We start from the raw sequence: 16,887 nt of genomic DNA on the forward strand, positions 1-16,887 counted from the left end.
CTCCTTCCTCAAATGGTTTCTCTTTAAAAAGGCCAAAATTATGGGTTGCCATTTGCTTAATATAAGTCTATACATGATGAATTTTAAAAAATTAAAATATTTTGAAACTGAGAAATTAAATCAACCTTAAAATAGCTGGTTTGGAGGATTGTGGCAAAATGTGGACAACTTTAATCACCCAAGCCACCAGTGGGACCAACTAACTGTATTATATTATCAATTTGATCTATTTCTTTCCTTGCAGATTTTCTTTACAAAATTGTGAGATAATTACATATTTTTAATGTTGTTATAATGTTGTAAGCTGTTTATTAACTTGCAATATCTACATAATATTTTATTTAAATAGCAAATTTACTTAACTCTTTTCCCATGTTGTATATTTAATTTCAATGTCTCCCTCCCCTCTCCCTCCTCCTCCCCTTTCTTTTATTATAGAGCTGTAGAGAATACCTTAATACATTAATTTTTTTCTTCTTAAATGTATTTAGGATGTATTTCCAGATAGAATTACTGAGTAAAAGTGTTTTCACATTTTTAAGGCTTTTGACACAGAATGCCAAATTGCTTACCAAAAGTACAGTGCCAAGTTACATTCTCCCAACAGTTTAGCAGTACCTGAAACAGACTACTTTTATTATGTGTTGTGTCTATCCAGGGGGCCATTGGACAGAGATGTGGTTCTGATGCTTTCTTTATTGTTTCTCTACAGGATATGGTACCCGTCATAGCTGATTACTGCCTTCTGCTACAGCGAAAGTGAGTGTATATTGCCTGTCAGATTCGATTATTTTGAATCCTACTTGCCTCTTGCTTGTAATATACTGCTATGAATTTGACTGAATGGTTTTTTAAAACAATGAATTTACAGAAATTTGATTCTTTAAAAATTTTCAGTCCATTTACCTAATAAAATTAACTTGTCCAATATAGATGCTGTGGGTATATCATCTGTAAATTTATGTGGCAGAATAGTGGAGATGAAGAACATAGCAAAAGAACAATACTACTTAAAGATCTTAAAAGTGTATGATTCATGCACTATATATATATATATAGAGAGAGAGCGCATATATATATATATGTGCTTTTTTATGAATCATCACTAAAACACAGTATTTCATACCATTCAAAAAAAGGCAAGATTTATTGTGTTTCCACAGTGTTGGTTTTTGGAGCCTCTTTGTTTAAAAGAAATCAGTGTAAATAAACTCTTGATTAGAATCTGTTTATTTAAATAGTAACTGTGTAAATTAACCAGCCTGTGCTATTTCATAATTCTTCAGATTTATAATAATAGTTAGCGTCCTATATTCCAGGTTTTGTTCTAAGTACTTTCCATTAATTTATCTATCTTTTATAACAAGTTATTTAACTTTTATAATAGTGAGGTAGATATCATTATTATCTTCATTTTACATATGAGGTTCCAGAAGCAGTATGTGCTTAAGTAACCTGCCAAAGCTTGCTCATACTTCTTTTGAAGAGCAAAGGTAGGGTTCTAATGCAGGCGGTCTAGCTCCTGGGTTTTTGCTCTTAACTACCACTTCTTCAGTAGTGGAGGACAGCTATGAGGATCCAGTGCAGATACTACCCAAACCCTGTGCAACACTGACTTGACTCCTGAATTGATGTCTATTCAGGTTGCCTGAATCATATACAGTTGGATCATACTTAGAAAGTGTCAGTGAAGGTTATCAAGAAGATAGTTATTGGCTGTGTCAGACCTTCAGTTAAGTCACAAAGGGCTCTAGCTTCTGTTTACTTAGGGCTCATTTCATTCCAGTGTTTTAGTTATAACATTATATGTAATTATCCAATGAGGTATATTGTATTCACAGTTGGGGTATTGTTGAGAACATTGTTTTACATTCTACATTATGTTGTATTTACATTTACATTATATTGTCTTCTTTATAAAGACCCATGGAAGACATTTCTCTTATATCTAGTGGGGTGTTGTTTGGTTCTGTTTATATATTTAGTGTACACTGGCCAGTGTTAGTATTGATGCTCTTGCTCCCTTCAGACAGTCTCTGAATTTGTAATTATCGCATCATCAAAGCTGAGTTCTTTACATTTTTTAATTGTTAAATTGATAGTTCAGAAAGTGAATTTGGTCATTTTCTCTGTCAATTTGAAATTATGAATGATAAACTCCAAACAGAATCTTTAATATGAGTATTAAAAGTTATGTAGAAGACCTTTTTGATGGCCCTCTGTTATTCAGAATGGATTTTTTCTGTTACACTCTCTGTAGGGAGCTAAGTTTGAAGTAATAAACATCTGTGTTGAAATTAGCCCTTCTAGGAAACAAAGTCTCCACCCTGAAGAGTAATGCCTAAGTATAGAGAGAAACACAAGAGCCAAAAACTTTTTTTGTATGTACTTTTCTTTCTTCCTCTTTATCTAATGCTCTAATAAATATTCTCCTAGGATGATGAGAAAATGTCTTAGAATTTTGTTTTATTTTTATTTGAAGTTAGAGATGCAGATAGGAGTTGCTGAGTTGTATTTTTCTTGCTTCTTTATTGGTTAAGAAAGAAACATAGTTTTGCCATTAATCTTACCAGCACTGCATGCTGCAGTTTGTCACAGGAGTGCCTTATTTGTCAACTTTTATGCTCTGGTTACTGAATTTTTAGCTCTTTAATTCTCCTCCCCCAGACTTTTTGTGCTGAGCTGAAATATATAATTATCTTTCCTAGCATGTTGTTTTTAACAACACATTACAGAGTGCAAGGGCTAGCAAATATGACATTTTCCTTAAATTCATTAGAGTTACTTTGTTACTCTTATTTTATCTTTCTTATAGTAAAGCTTCATTAATCTCAGTTTCTTTTACTTCGCTAGTAGTTGGTAATCACAAAAATGTAACGGACTATTGACTTAAAATGAAACTAACATAAAAAATACTCCAATAAAGGTAAAGCCAGGGGGAAAATAATGCAATAATTACATTTGTAGCTATGAGAAAAAAATTAATGGATATAGACACCACCACCCCAGATATTGCAAATACTGTTTATTGAAAAGCAGCATGAAGCAAGCCTAGAGCCTATTATACAAAGTGAAGTAAGTGAGAAAGACAAATATCGTATATTAATGCATATATATGGAGTCTAGAAAGATGGTACTGATGAACATACCTACAGGGCAGTAATGGAGATGCAGACATAGAGAACAGACTTTTGGACACAGTAGGGGAGAGAGAAGGTGGGATGATTTGAGAGAGTAGCACTGAAGCATGCATACCATATGTAAAGTAGATGGCCAGTGAGAATTTGCTGTATGATACAGGGAACCCAAAGCTGGTGCTCTGTGACAACTCAGAGGGATGGGGTGGAGAGGGAGGTTTAAGAGGGAGGGGACACATGTATACCTATTGTTGATTCATATTGATATATGGCAGAAACCATCACAATATTGTAAAGTAATTATCTTCCATTAAAAATAAAATAAAAGACTATTGGGACTTCCCTGGTGGTCCAGTGGCTAAGACTCTGCACTCCCAGTGCAGGGGGCCCAGGTTCAATCCCTGGTTGAGGAGCTAAATCTCACATGCTGAAACTAAGACCTAGCATAGCAAAATAATAAATAAAAATAAACAAAATAAAAGACTGTTAAAAAAAAGAAAGCAATGTGGGATTCTGTGCAGTTATAGCCAGTCCATTTATCATTTGTCCCCTTCCAGGACTTCAGGTGAGGCAAGTCCCCATCCCATTACTTTCAGAATCTACTCTGTCCTTTTTGTGGAACTGGTCATAAAAGGCCACATCTGTGGATGAACCATCTACCACTTTTCACAGCTGACATGGGGCACGTATGTAAAGATTACACATTTAGCAAATAAATAAGTGATCAGTCAATCCTAACAGGTAAATAGAATTGGCACAGTTATTATATTTAAAAAAGAATTAAAGAATCAGTGAATTATTTAAGTCAGTACATTGTATGCATGAAAACACAGATTGCCAGTCATCAGAGAACTGAAAACAGTGATATTGTTTAATTTATAATTAAATTATATGGGAAAAAAACTAAACACAATTGTCCATTGAAACTGTTGAAATTATACATTGCTGATGGCTATGTGAATTGGTGCTGTGATGCTTTTTGGAAATAATTTAGTTTTTTAAAATTTTATTTATCTTTTAATTGGTGAAACATTGCTTTACAATTTTGTGTTGGTTTCTGCTATACAACAACATGAGTCAGCCATAATTATATATATATTTAAAAAAATATCCCTCGCCTCCCTTCCCTCCCCTCCTCCATCCCACCCCTCTGTGTCACCACAGAGTGCCAGGCTGAACTCCCTGTATTATTTAGCAACTTCTCACTATCTATTTTACACATGATAGTCTATTTATGTAAATGCTATTTTCTCAATTTGCCCCACTCGCACCTTCCTGCACCTTCCCATGTCCACAGGTCAGTTCTCTACTAGGTTCATCAGTGTATTATTTTTCTAGATTCCATATAATGTGTGTGTGTTAATATATAATACTTGTTTTTTTCTTTCTGACTCACTTCACTCTATATAAGAAACTCTAGATTCATCTACCTCTCTACAACTGACTCAAATGCATTCTTTTTTATGGCTGAGTAATATTCTATTATATAAATGTACCACAACTTCATTATCCATTCATCTGTTGATGGACATCTAGGTTGCTTCCGTGTCCTGGCTATTGAAGATGTTGCTGCAGTGATCATTGGGGTTTATGTGTCTTTTTGAATTGTGGTTTTCTTAGGGTATATGCCCAGTAGTGGCACTGCTGGGTCATATGGTAGACTTATTCTTAGTTTCTGAAGGAATCTTCATACTGTTTTCCATAATGACTGTATCAGTTTACATTCCTATCAGCAGTGCAGGAGGGTTCCCTTTTCTCCACATCCTCTCCAGCATTTATTTGTAAATTTTTTGATGATGGCCATTCTGACTGTTGTGAGATGGTATCTCATTGTAGTTTTGGTTTGCGTTTCTCTAATAATGAGCAATATTGAGCATCTTTTCATGTGTTTATTGGCCATCTTTATGTCTTCTTTGGAGAAATGTCTGTTGATAGGTCTTCTGCCCTTATTTTGATTGGATTGTTTGTTTTTCTGATACTGAGCTATGTGAGGTACTTATATATTTTGGAGATTAATTCTTTATCAGTTGCTTCATTTGCAATTATTTTATCCATTCTTCGAATTGTCTTTTCACCTTGTTTATAGTTTCCTTTGCTGTCCAAAAGCTTTTAGGTTTTTTTAGGTCCCATTTGTTTGTGTTGGTTTTTATTTCCATTAATCTAGGAGGTGGGTCAGAGAGAATCTTGCTATGATTTAGGTTGAAGTGTGTACTGCCTATGTTTTCCTCTAAGAGCTTTATAGTTTCTGGCCTTACATTTAAGTTTTTAATCCATTTTGAGTTTATTTTTGTGTATGGTGTTAGGAAGTGTTCAGATTTCATTCTTTTACACATAACTGTCCAGTTTTCCTAGCACCACTTAAATGCCACCCCCTTTTTTTTTTTTGGTATCTTTTGACTTTAAATAAATTTTAAAAGTAGAATGACTAAGGAATTATTAATAAGTACCCCAAATGGAAAGACTACATAAGGAGATGTTCATTGTGGCCTTACTCATAATAGTGAAATAGTAGAAATAAGTGTTATCCTACAGGAATAGCTAAATAAATTCTGATGTTTTGGCATATTGACACATAAGTTAGACAAAATGATAATTTTAAAGAGTGACTAGAAACTTAGAACAATGCTTATCATATAATTGCATGAAAACAAAATTCAGGTTATATCTATGATGAATATAACTCTAAAATTATTTCTGGGGATTTCCCTGGTGGTTCGGTGGTTAAGACTTCACATCCCAGTGCAGGGGATGCATGTTCAGTTCCTAATCAGGGAGCTGAGATTGCATATGCCTCTTGGCCAAAAATCCAATAATAAATAAAAATAAAAAACAGAAGCAATATTGTAATAAATTCAATAAAGACTTTAAAAATGGTCCACATAAAAAAAATCTTAAAAAAATTATTCTTTGCAGAAGAAATGCAAAATAAATAAAACAGTTATTGAGTGTGGCAGCATTTGATTAATTACATTTTTTTTTGTTTCTGCAATAAACAGAAGCCATGTTTTTAAAATATTGAGCATTTTCTTTTTCCTTTCCCTCAATTATCACTACCTAAACCCTTTGGGAAGCAAGGGGCAAGAACTAGATAAAGAAGCAAATTGGCCATGCAGATCAGATGGGAAGATTTAGATATCAGGAAAGAGGAAAAGATAAATTGTGAATAGTCCATTTAATTTTTTTCTACTTCATCATAGTCTCCGTCCTACCTGCTCTCATGTTGGTATTGTCTTTAAGAAGCAGTGTGTTGTAAGGGATTCAGCACAGAGTTTAGGCCAGAAGACTGATTCAAATTCTGACTCTATCCCCTTGTTAGCTAACTGACTTCTAGCAAATAATTTAACTTACTCAACACTTTTTATCTGTAAAAAGTATTGGGCAAATTAATTAGGATAGTATATATAATATGAGATTTTTCTAAACATAAAACTTTATGCAAATATTGTTACTATTTTTAATAAACTTGCAAGTTGAAATAGGAGAAAGATGAGATATACTTAGTAGACTGAGTTTAATGGATGGTTGGAATGTTCCTAAAAGTATTTTTTCCCATTCTGTTACAGGGATCTTTTATTTAGCCAGGTGTATGACAAATTAAGTGAGAATTCAGTGGCCAAAGGAGTGTTTCTGGAGTGCCTTGAACCATATATTTTAAGTGATAAGTTGGTGGGGATCACACCCCAGGTAATGAAAGACTTGATTGTTCATTTCCAAGATAAAAAGTTAATGGAAAATGTGGAAGCCCTCATTGTACATATGGATATCACCAGCCTAGATATTCAGCAGGTGAGTTTATAGGCAGTCTACTAAATTATGGAATAGACATCATTCCTTTATTGATTATATTTATCTGATTTTATTAGGCCTCACTCTGTCTATTAACCCCAATTATTTTTGAGCACTTTTTGGTAGTAAGAGGTCTCATAAACTTGTATTTATCAGTATATTTCTTTGAAGTGTTCTTTATTGAGAGCTAGATTAGAAAATCCTGCAAGCCTTTGGTTTCTTTGACATCCCCCAGACCTCTTAACATAGAGTTTATATTTGGTAGTTGCTCAATGAATAATGATTGGCTGATCCTCCTTCATCAGTTTGTTCACTACTACAGTTTTCATCCTGCAAATGAATTTCAACTATAAGTACTGTCACATGAATAATAGAATATTTTTGCTTTCGAGAGGATGAAGCCATTGTTTTGAAAAGTTAGTTTATATGTCCAGAGTTGATAACTTTCATACATTGTTTTGAAATACAGAGCATAGTATAAGAAGCAAGTTTTCCGACATTTTAGCTTGATTAGCCAACAGGTTGGCTAATCAACCTGTTGTTTGATAAAATGCTTCCAGTATATCTGAGGTCTCCAGAACAAGTTTTAAGTCCTTAATTGAGGAGCAAATATGTATCTGACCTAAGACACTTCACTAACTCTTCATTTAACTCTTCAGTTTCATATTAGTCCAATTATGAGCAAAGGCACAAAGATACCAAGGGGCTCAGCCCTATGATCTAAAATATGAGTGACTTACAAAGTTAGAAGGACCAATAGGTTTTTTGTTTTTTGTTTTTTTTAATGTGCAAAATCACATGGGAATGAAGGGTTTGAAAAATGATTATTGTTTTCTTCTTGGAAACTCTGTATGAATGCCTGTGAGTTTGCAAAAACTAGTTCCTCTTCTATATATGCCTTTCTGTCACGTGGGTAAGTTGGCATAATCTTCACATCTGACATTAGATCCATTGATTTGAGAGCATGTTATTATTCTAGCTTTATTTACCTGTCACTGATATAAGAGAATTTCTAATTTCTTCTCCTTCCAACATTTTTAGCTTTTTCTCTGACACTGGGTTAATATATCTACTCTTTTTCATGTTAAAAAAGCAGTTTAAACAATCTCCCCCTCAGATTCCTTTCTCTCTGTATCACACCTTCCCCTTCTTCCTCTTGCCTTACTGCCACATCTCATTTCCCCCTTGCAGCCGGATTCCTTCCCTCCCCCGCTCTTTCTTTCCTTTCTTTCCCACACTTTGAAAGTATTTTCTAGATTGCTTCTTCCATTTCATTCACATCCTAATGATTCTTCAACTTTACTTTCACTAGATTCTGTAATGACCTCCATGTCCACTGTATAAAATGGTATTTCCCAAATTCCTTCAACAGCATTTATTCATTAATTCAAGAAGAATTTATTGAGTGACAGTCTCTGAGTATGCTTTCATGAACCTAGTGGACAAGGCTTGTCCTCTCATAAGGCTTACATTAGCAAAAAAAAAAAAGAGTTTGACAGTAAAAGACAAACAAGTAAACAAACCAAAAATATCCAAAACAAGTGTTCTGTTAAAAGTCAAACAGGCAATAGGTAAAGAGAGAATGAGAGACTATCTTAGATTGTTATAGAAAACTTTCTTGAGAAAGTAGCATTGAGTCTGATTGATTCTGGAATCTGAATGGCAAGAGGAATCAGTAATACAGAGATCTTGGAGGAGAAGATTGTTATGGGTAAAAGCAACAGCTGATGCAAAAAAGCAAAAAAAAAGTTATGCCTTGGGTATTAACATGCTTAGTCACTCAGTCATGTCTGACTCTTTATGACCCTATGGACTGTAGACCACCAGGCTCCTCTGTCCATAGGATTCTCCAGGCAAGAATACTGAAGTGGGTTGCCATACCCTCCTTCAGGGTATCTTTTTGACCCAGGAATTGAACCCAAGTCTCCTGTGTCTCCTGCATTGCGGTCAGATTCTTTACCATTGAGCCACAGGGAAAGCCCTTGGGTATTAAAGTTACAAATGAAAGAAAAACAACATGGTTGAAAAAGAGAGGTAGCCCTTTCAGGGCAGGGAACAGTTTTTCTGTTTTATTCTGAGTGTTATGGGAAATCATCAAAAGATTTTAAATAAGATTACTCTTATTTACTTATGGGTAGCAGAATGAGAGATGGGGACCAAGTAGAGAAGAAGCAAGGAAATGGTTAAGAGCTAGTCAAAAGGAGGTATACTGGACAGAGATGGTAGTGGTGAGGTGAAGAGAGATGGCTTGACTTTGGGTATGTTTTGGAGGTAGAACTCATTTTCTGATGAATCAGACTTGAAGGTTTAGAAGGAGAGAATTTAAGACTCTTGCCTAATATTTTGGCTTGAGAAGCAAGGTGGATAGTAATTCCTTTAAGGAGATTGGAAGACTGGGATAGGTCTGAGTGTAGGAGACAAAATCAGGAGGTATATTTTGCAGTTTTATTTTGAGATACTACTAGACACAGACATTTAGGTGAAGATATCAAGTCAGTGGTTGAATATGTGGGTCAGAGGGGAGGTCAGGGAAGCTATAAAGATATATATGACCTTGATACTGGCTGAGAGGAAGAGAAAAGGACCCAGAACATGCCTTTGTCTAGAAAAACTCTCCCATGACACCTCACTTCCATTTTCCCTCTGAACCTCTTTGGCTGTTCCTTACCATTCTCCTTTTTTGACCTCTGCTTTTCTATTTCAGTCTTCTCCTGTCACTCAGGACTATAATTTAGCTCTCATAGGAACAGAGTATGATGTACTCCATACTTAAAGTGAAGGCTTCACAGGTGACTCAGTGGTAAAAAAAAAAAAAATCCACCTGCCAATGCAGGAGACACGGATTCGATTCCTGGGTCAGGAAGATCCCTTGGAGGAGAAAATGACAACCCATTCCAGTGTTTTTGCCTGGAAAATTCCATGGACAGAGGAGCCTGGCGGGCTATAGTCCATGGGGTTGCAAAGAGTTGGACACTACTGAGCAACTGAACTTGATCCTTCAAGTCATCTCTGTTCCTCTTCCTATCTTCTCAAATTGATTTCTCTCCATCCTTAACCACTTCAAGCTCCTTTCATCCTTTCTGCTCCTTCTGCCTGCAAACCCCCTCATTTACACCTCTGCCTTTGGCTTACATATGTGCATCTCTTGTTGTTCAGTCACTCAGTCGTGTCCAAGTCTGCGACCCCATGGACTTCAGCACTCCAGGCTTCCCTGTGCTCCACCATCTCCCAGAGTTTGCTCAAACTTATGTCCATTAAATTGATGATGCCACCCAACTGTCTCATCCTCTGTCACCCCTTCTCTTCTAGTCTTCAATCTTTCCCAGCATCAGGGTCTTTTGCATTGAGTCGGCTCTTCACATCAGGTGGCCAAAGTATTGGAGCTTCAGCATCAGTCTTTCCAGTGAATATTCAAGGTTGATTTCCTTTAGGATTGACTGGTTTGATCTCCTTGCCATCCAAGGGACTCTAAAAAGTCTTCTCCAGCACCACATTTCGAAGGCATCAGTTCTTTGGCACTCAGCCTTTTTTTACTGTCCAGCTCTGACACCCATATGTAACTACTGGAAAAACCATAGCTTTGACTATATGGACCGTTGACGACAAAGTAATGTCTCTGTTTTTTAATATGCTGTCTAGGTTTGTTATAGCTTTTCTTCCAAGAAGCAAGTGTCTTTTAATTTCATACATCCTTTAGGTCCTAACTTAAATATTGCTCCCTCAGGGATGACCTTCTGAATACTCCAGACCAAGGTAGGTTCCTTTATAGACTTACCACTTTTGTAAATGGACTATTTGCGTAATTGAGTATCTTCCCCAAGTCATAATTCACATACCATTTTGTGCCCCTTCTTTTGATGAGTGTCCAGGATGAATGGAAGTGCTGTCAGGGTAGAGACTAGATCTGGATTTGTCTTACCTATTATCCCAATGCCGAGTAGAGGACCTGAATATAAATGTTTAGTAAATATTTGTAGAACTAGTGACCAAAGGTAGAATGGACATGGAAAGGGGGAGGATAGAAAAGAAATAAAATCATATATTGGAGGATGTTTAAAAGTAGCTATTATACTATTTAAAGTAACATTGAACCTACAACAGCTCTTACTCTAGCACTGTGTTTGAGTACTTTAATTTCAGGTTTTTTTCAGAGAAGGAATAAGAAAAATTAGGAAAAAGAATTCAAAATCTTCCCCATAATTAAAGCTTTGAGGAAAATAATTGGTGAGACTTACTAAATTGTATGGACCAAGCAACATTTCCTTTTTACAGATAGTTCTCATGTGTTGGGAAAATCGACTATATGATGCAATGATCTATGTCTACAACAGAGGCATGAATGAATTTATTAGTCCAATGGAGGTAAGATTCTTCCTAATTTGTACACATATTTAATATTGTCTATTAATGTTTTTTCCCTTCCCTCCATTTGCTTTGAATAGTTTGTTTTCATCCAGTCACCTTAAATTGCCTTGTAGGTTTATTAGACTTGCACCCATTGTTGTTCAGGACTTTAGATAGTCTTTATAATTTTATACCTTCATATACCTATATGCCATTGCATTCTTTTTATCTGCATAAGTAGGTGTTTAAATCCCAGGGAACAATAGATAAAAGCCTATGAGACTCTTTAAGTTTTTTTCTAAAAGATTTTCATATTATTGTAGCTTTTCCAAAAGTTATAAGAAATTTATTCCATACTATAAAATAGAATAATTATTTATTATTAATAATATTAATAATTTATTAATAATAATTATTCTATTCTATAATAGAGTAATACTCTATTTCTCTGTATGGAGTAATGGTACTATTGAGTAATGCTGTTTTCTAGCTATATTCTGCTAGGGGAAACTCCTGAAAATGGTGAGAGGTCATTATTTGTTAATAGCTAATTTGTTGCTTTTCCCATTTCAGAATTTTCTAGCATTCATTAGAATTTCTTATTATCCTTACCATTAGAAAAGAGCACCTAAAAAGCATTTGGGTTTATTTTTAAAAGGAACAAACCTGTCTCCATCATGTTAGTTCCTTTAAATTTGAAGACAGAATTAAGGGTTATGGATTGTGGATATGTCGGGAAGATCCCCTGGAGGAGGAAATGGCAACCTACTCCAGTATTCTTGCCTGAAGAATCCCATGGACAGAGGAGCCTGGTGGGCTACGGTCCATAGGGTCTCAAAGAGTCAGACATGACTGAAGCGACTTAGCACGCATGTAGTGCCCTGCCAGCCCACTGTGTTATTACAGTGACTTCATTACCTGGGTCAGAAGATCCAGGCATCTCCTGAAGGCATCCAGTCAACATTTTTGCACTTTTAATGAGTATCCGAAAGCATTTACAGTATTATTTAAGTCAGCAGTCATTCCATGATATTTAAGTTTTCTTTTCACTTGGAAGGTGAATATCCCTCTAATTCATAACTCCTTAAGTTTTGTGTACTTCTTTTCTCTTGGTCATTTTCCAGATGAGTGCCACAGCCTGCACTGGTTTTGATTTTGATTGTCTGTGTTTCAAATAAGTATTCTTAACATTTGAACACCTCTCAGCTGCCTCTTCAGTGAGGTCTATGAACTCTGTGCATGCAAAAATGTTCTCCATTTTTAAACCACAATTAAACTATTAAACCACAATTAGGAAGAATTAATGCAGTTTCTAGTTTCTCTCAATAATCCCTGCAAACACGTTCTGATTTGATGCATGCTATGTTGATAAAAATGGTTGTGGGGTTTTTGTCATTGCTGCTTTTGAAGTTTTTGTTTTGTGTGGATTTTTTATTGCTCGGAATCTGGTTTGCATTTATAGCTATGTATCTCAGATGGAACACTTCACTGTTGAGATTGCCTTGTTTTTTGTTGAGTAGTTTTCAAGTTTAATGACTTTCAGCAGGAGCTTGGTGTTTGTTATTAAATAGTTATTTGGAGATTTTAGCAGTGGGAAGTTAGAGGCATCCTGTGATTGCCCTTTTATAATTCTCTGCCTGTAAAGAAATCACTCACTATTCAGTGTTTAAAGTTTAGTTATTTCAGTTTGAAGAGGTCCAAATTAAAAGAATCTGGAAAAGAATAGATATACGTATAACTAAATCACTTTGCTGTACACCTGAAACTTAACACTGTTGTAGCCATGCATTCCGGGAAGCAAACTCACTCAGAAGGACAATGCAGATAGTGGAGTGCAGTTTATTACACCAGTGGGCCCAAGGCAGAGTCTCCTCTTAGCCAAGGACCCCGACCGACTTTTGTGAAAACCTTATATACCTTAAGTGTACTGCTCAAGGCCACATCCCCAAATTCCTTAAACCTAGACTGGAAAGTGTTAAAGGGAGATACAATCAGGTTACAGCCATGATTCATAATCAGAAGGATCAGCTAGTTATACATTGCAGCCTACACCAATGGGTGCCATAACGATTACAAAGGTGATTGACTACATAGGGGGGACTATTACATTCTTTTTGGCAACGGGAAATCTTGGTTTGTAATCTGGTATTTATCAGTCCGCGAGGCCAGTTTGGCCGTAGGTATGTTATCCCCTTGGCTACCAGGCACATTGTCCAAAGCTCACTGAAAGTGCAAGATGGAGTTTCTTTCTTTTTCATGACGGAGTCAGCTCAGCCTGTTCCTTTCCTTCCTCAACACAACACTGTAAATCAACTATACTCCAATGTGAACTAAAAATTAAAAAAAAAGAGGAACTGTATTGCCCTTTGAAATTTTCTAGAATGAAAGACAGTGTCATCATATTTGAGATGAGTACCATAGTCTCTGAAATCTTTCCTTAGTTCTAGTTTTGGCTGCTTCTGATATAATAGTGCCTTGGGTTGGGAGGGAAAGCTTTTCCTCTACCAACTGAAATCCAAATGGTGAGGAGAAGACTGTCACTTAACTGACAATGAACAGATTGACAGGGGAAAAGACAAGGTTTATTCACACTTGTACTGGGAGAACTCAGAAATGAGTGCATCACTGAACAGCCAGAGGGAGAGGCTTATCTACCAGTTTAACGAAACTTGGGGTGTGAGGGGGGAGGGATTTAGGTTTTCTTGGAAAATATGAAGAGCTTTATTGGGCTTTTTGATGCTGATGAACAGTTGGATTTGCCCCACTTCCCAGTGCTAAGGGCCTGTCTTCTCCCAAACAGTAAACTCCCTCCCAGGAAGGCCAGCGTAGTTTTGCCATTCACCTTGTATTTTCATAGGCTCTGCTTCCATTTTGATGTCTTTTTCTGTGACTGCTGATCGTTCACATGTTTTCAGCTTACAGTAATCTTACTTACTGTTTTGGTGGGCTGCTAATCCTTTGATTTGCTTACTATTTTTTAAAAAATAAAGCTCTTTTAGGAGTCTAAGAATAGCTTATATTAGAAATGTTCTCAACAAAGACTTTCTTCTAACTGGTATTTGTTAAATGGTTTCTTTCAGTGAGGAATATGACAATAATGATTATTTCCTAGTGATCCTATTGAAACAGTTTATATCCACAATAAAAGTGTTTATATTTAATCTTAATAGCAAATGACTCATTCAATCAGAGAAAGGTGATTATAACATAAGATTTTAATTATTTTTTGAAATATTTTTTTAAAGATGATGTTGATTGTTCTTCTATTAATTTTCATGCAGAAACTTTTCAGAGTCATTGCACCTCCTTTGAATGCAGGAAAGACGCTAACAGGTATTAATTTTCTAAGCCTTAATGTTTTTCTCTTTTTTGTGCTTAAAAATATTATTTAAATAACACAGATTTCACCAATTTTATGTGTACAGTGTGAATTTTGATAATTGTACGTGATCATATAACAACTGGCATATTCAAATTGTAGAAGGAGCTATATAATTCCACACTAAGAGGTTTCCTCCTGTCCCTTGTACTCTACTCCTCACAGTCCCATCCCCTGGCAGTTTCTGACCTACTGTTTTATTTTTTAAACTACTGTTCATGTAAATAGACTTACATAGTATTTAATTTTGGTGTTTTATTTATTTCACTTAGCACAGTGTTTTTGAGATTCATCCATGTTGTTGCATATATAGTTTTGTTCCCTTTAGTTGCTGAAAATGGTAATCCGTGGGTTAGATATACTGTCATTGGTTTATCTACTCATCAGTTGAAGGACATTCCAATTGCTTCTCTTTTGGAGCTATTATAAGTAATGCTGCTCCATTTGTGAATGAGTTTTGTTATGTTTTTAATTAAACTTTTTATTATGAGGAAATTGTAGATTCACATGCAATTGTACGAAATGACACAAGAGACCCTGTATACTGTTTACCCATTTTCCCTCCTTGATAACATCTTGCAAAACTAAAGCAGAGTATCACAGCCAAATATTCACATTGATACAGTCACAGTACAGAACAGTTTCATCACCACAGGTATCCCTTATGTTGTTCTTATCCCCCATTGCTGACCCCTAGCTGTGAATAAGTTTTCTTGGGCATGTGTTCATTCTTCTTGGACAACTATCTAGAATTAGAATGGATGGATTGTATAGTAAATATATGTTTTACTTTCTGATGTATTGCTGTTTGGTTTTTCAAAATGAGTATACCGTTTTACATTCCCATCAGCAGTATGAGAGAGTTCTGATAGCTCCATATCTTTGCAAGCACTTGGCATTGTCAGTCTTTAAAAATATTTAGCCATTCTAAGTGGATGGATAATGGTATCTCATTGTGGTTTAAGTTTTTATTTCCATCATGGTTAGTGATGTTCAACATCTTTTCATGTGCTTTTGCCCATTCACGTATCTTTTTCTGTATGAATCATCCATTTAAATCTTTTAGCACTTTCTAGAAAGGTAGAGAAGAGGTGTTATTTGACTTCATATTATTGAGTTCTGGGTGTGTGAAATCTCCACCAGAGCCTTTTAGGGTCCTTATGTAGTCTGGATACAAGGCCTTTTTAAATATGTGTTTCACAAAATTTTTTGCCCAGTCTGTTGCTTACTGTTTTGTTTTCATAACCATGTTTTTCAAAGAACAAAAGTTTTCAGTCTTCATGAAGTCCATTTTATTTATTTTGTTTTTCTGTAGTTTTTGACTTTTGGTGTTCTGTTTAAGAAATCTTTGTCCAACTCAACATCATAAAAATTTTATCTTTTGTTTGCTTCTAGAGATATAATAGTTTTAGTATTTGTGTTCAGTTTTATAATACATTTTGAGTCAGTTTTCATATATGATGCAAGGTGAAGTTCAGGAACTTTTTCCTCTAATTATCAGTTCCTCTACCATTTTTTGAAAAGATTATCTTGTTTCTATTGAATTATCTGCACACCTTTTTTGAAAAATTTTTTTTTTTTGCAAAAAATTGATTTTTGTCAAAAATCAACTGACTACATGAGTTTATTTCCAAACTTTCTGTTACATTCCATTGGCCTGTATGTCAGTACTTAGTTGCTTCAGTTGTGTCCGACTCTGCGACCCTATGGACTGTATCCCACCAGGTTCCTCTGTCCATGGCATTCCTCCAGGCAAAAATACTGGAGTGGGTTGCCATTTCCTCCTCCAGGGGATCTTCTCGACCAGGGGATCGAACCCATGTCTCTTACCTCTCTTGCATTGGCAGGCAGGTTCTTAACCACTAGTGCCACCTGAGAAGCCCAATGCCAATAATATACTGTCTTGGTTGTAACTTTGTAGTAGGTCTTAAGATCAGGTATCTTTAATCTTCCAGCTTTATTCTTTTTCAGAATTAAAGGCCCTTTGCCTTCCTGAATGACCTTTAAAATCCACTTATCAGTTTCTTTTAAAAAGCTTACTTGAATTTTGTTTGGGATTGCATTGATTCTATAGGTTAGTTTTGGGGGGAAGGGAATTGCCATCTTAATGTAGTGTCTTCTAACCTATGGATATATATTTTCCATTTATTTTGGTCTTTTAAAATCAGTTTGTTTCTCAACTTCTGCAGAAAGACAGCTGGGACTTTGACAAAGATTGCTGTGAATTGATAGATCAATTTG

The 16,887-nt window shown here is 35.6% G+C and overlaps 1 protein-coding gene and 1 long non-coding RNA gene across 51 annotated transcripts in view; both read left to right on the forward strand.

Annotated features, from left to right (window-relative positions):
* VPS8 (VPS8 subunit of CORVET complex) overlaps positions 1-16,887 on the forward strand; it is a 378,806-nt gene that overhangs the window by 180,328 nt on the left and 181,591 nt on the right. For all 50 annotated transcript variants that reach the window (XM_081571329.1, XM_081571349.1, XM_081571332.1 and 47 more), the window contains 4 exons: positions 713-759; positions 6,701-6,923; positions 11,196-11,285; positions 14,549-14,600. In XM_081571329.1, coding sequence (XP_081427455.1) covers positions 713-759; positions 6,701-6,923; positions 11,196-11,285; positions 14,549-14,600 — 412 coding nt within the window. The remainder of the gene's footprint in view (positions 1-712; positions 760-6,700; positions 6,924-11,195; positions 11,286-14,548; positions 14,601-16,887) is intronic.
* On the forward strand, positions 8,648-11,091 carry LOC145538746 (uncharacterized). Its single transcript, XR_014077218.1, has 2 exons — positions 8,648-8,738; positions 9,851-11,091. It is a non-coding gene; the product is annotated as an uncharacterized LOC145538746 (long non-coding RNA).

The sequence above is a fragment of the Giraffa tippelskirchi genome, chromosome 2 (genome assembly GCF_054371585.1).
Source record: "Giraffa tippelskirchi isolate mGirTip1 chromosome 2, T2T-mGirTip1v1.2.pri, whole genome shotgun sequence".
NCBI lineage: Eukaryota > Metazoa > Chordata > Mammalia > Artiodactyla > Giraffidae > Giraffa > Giraffa tippelskirchi.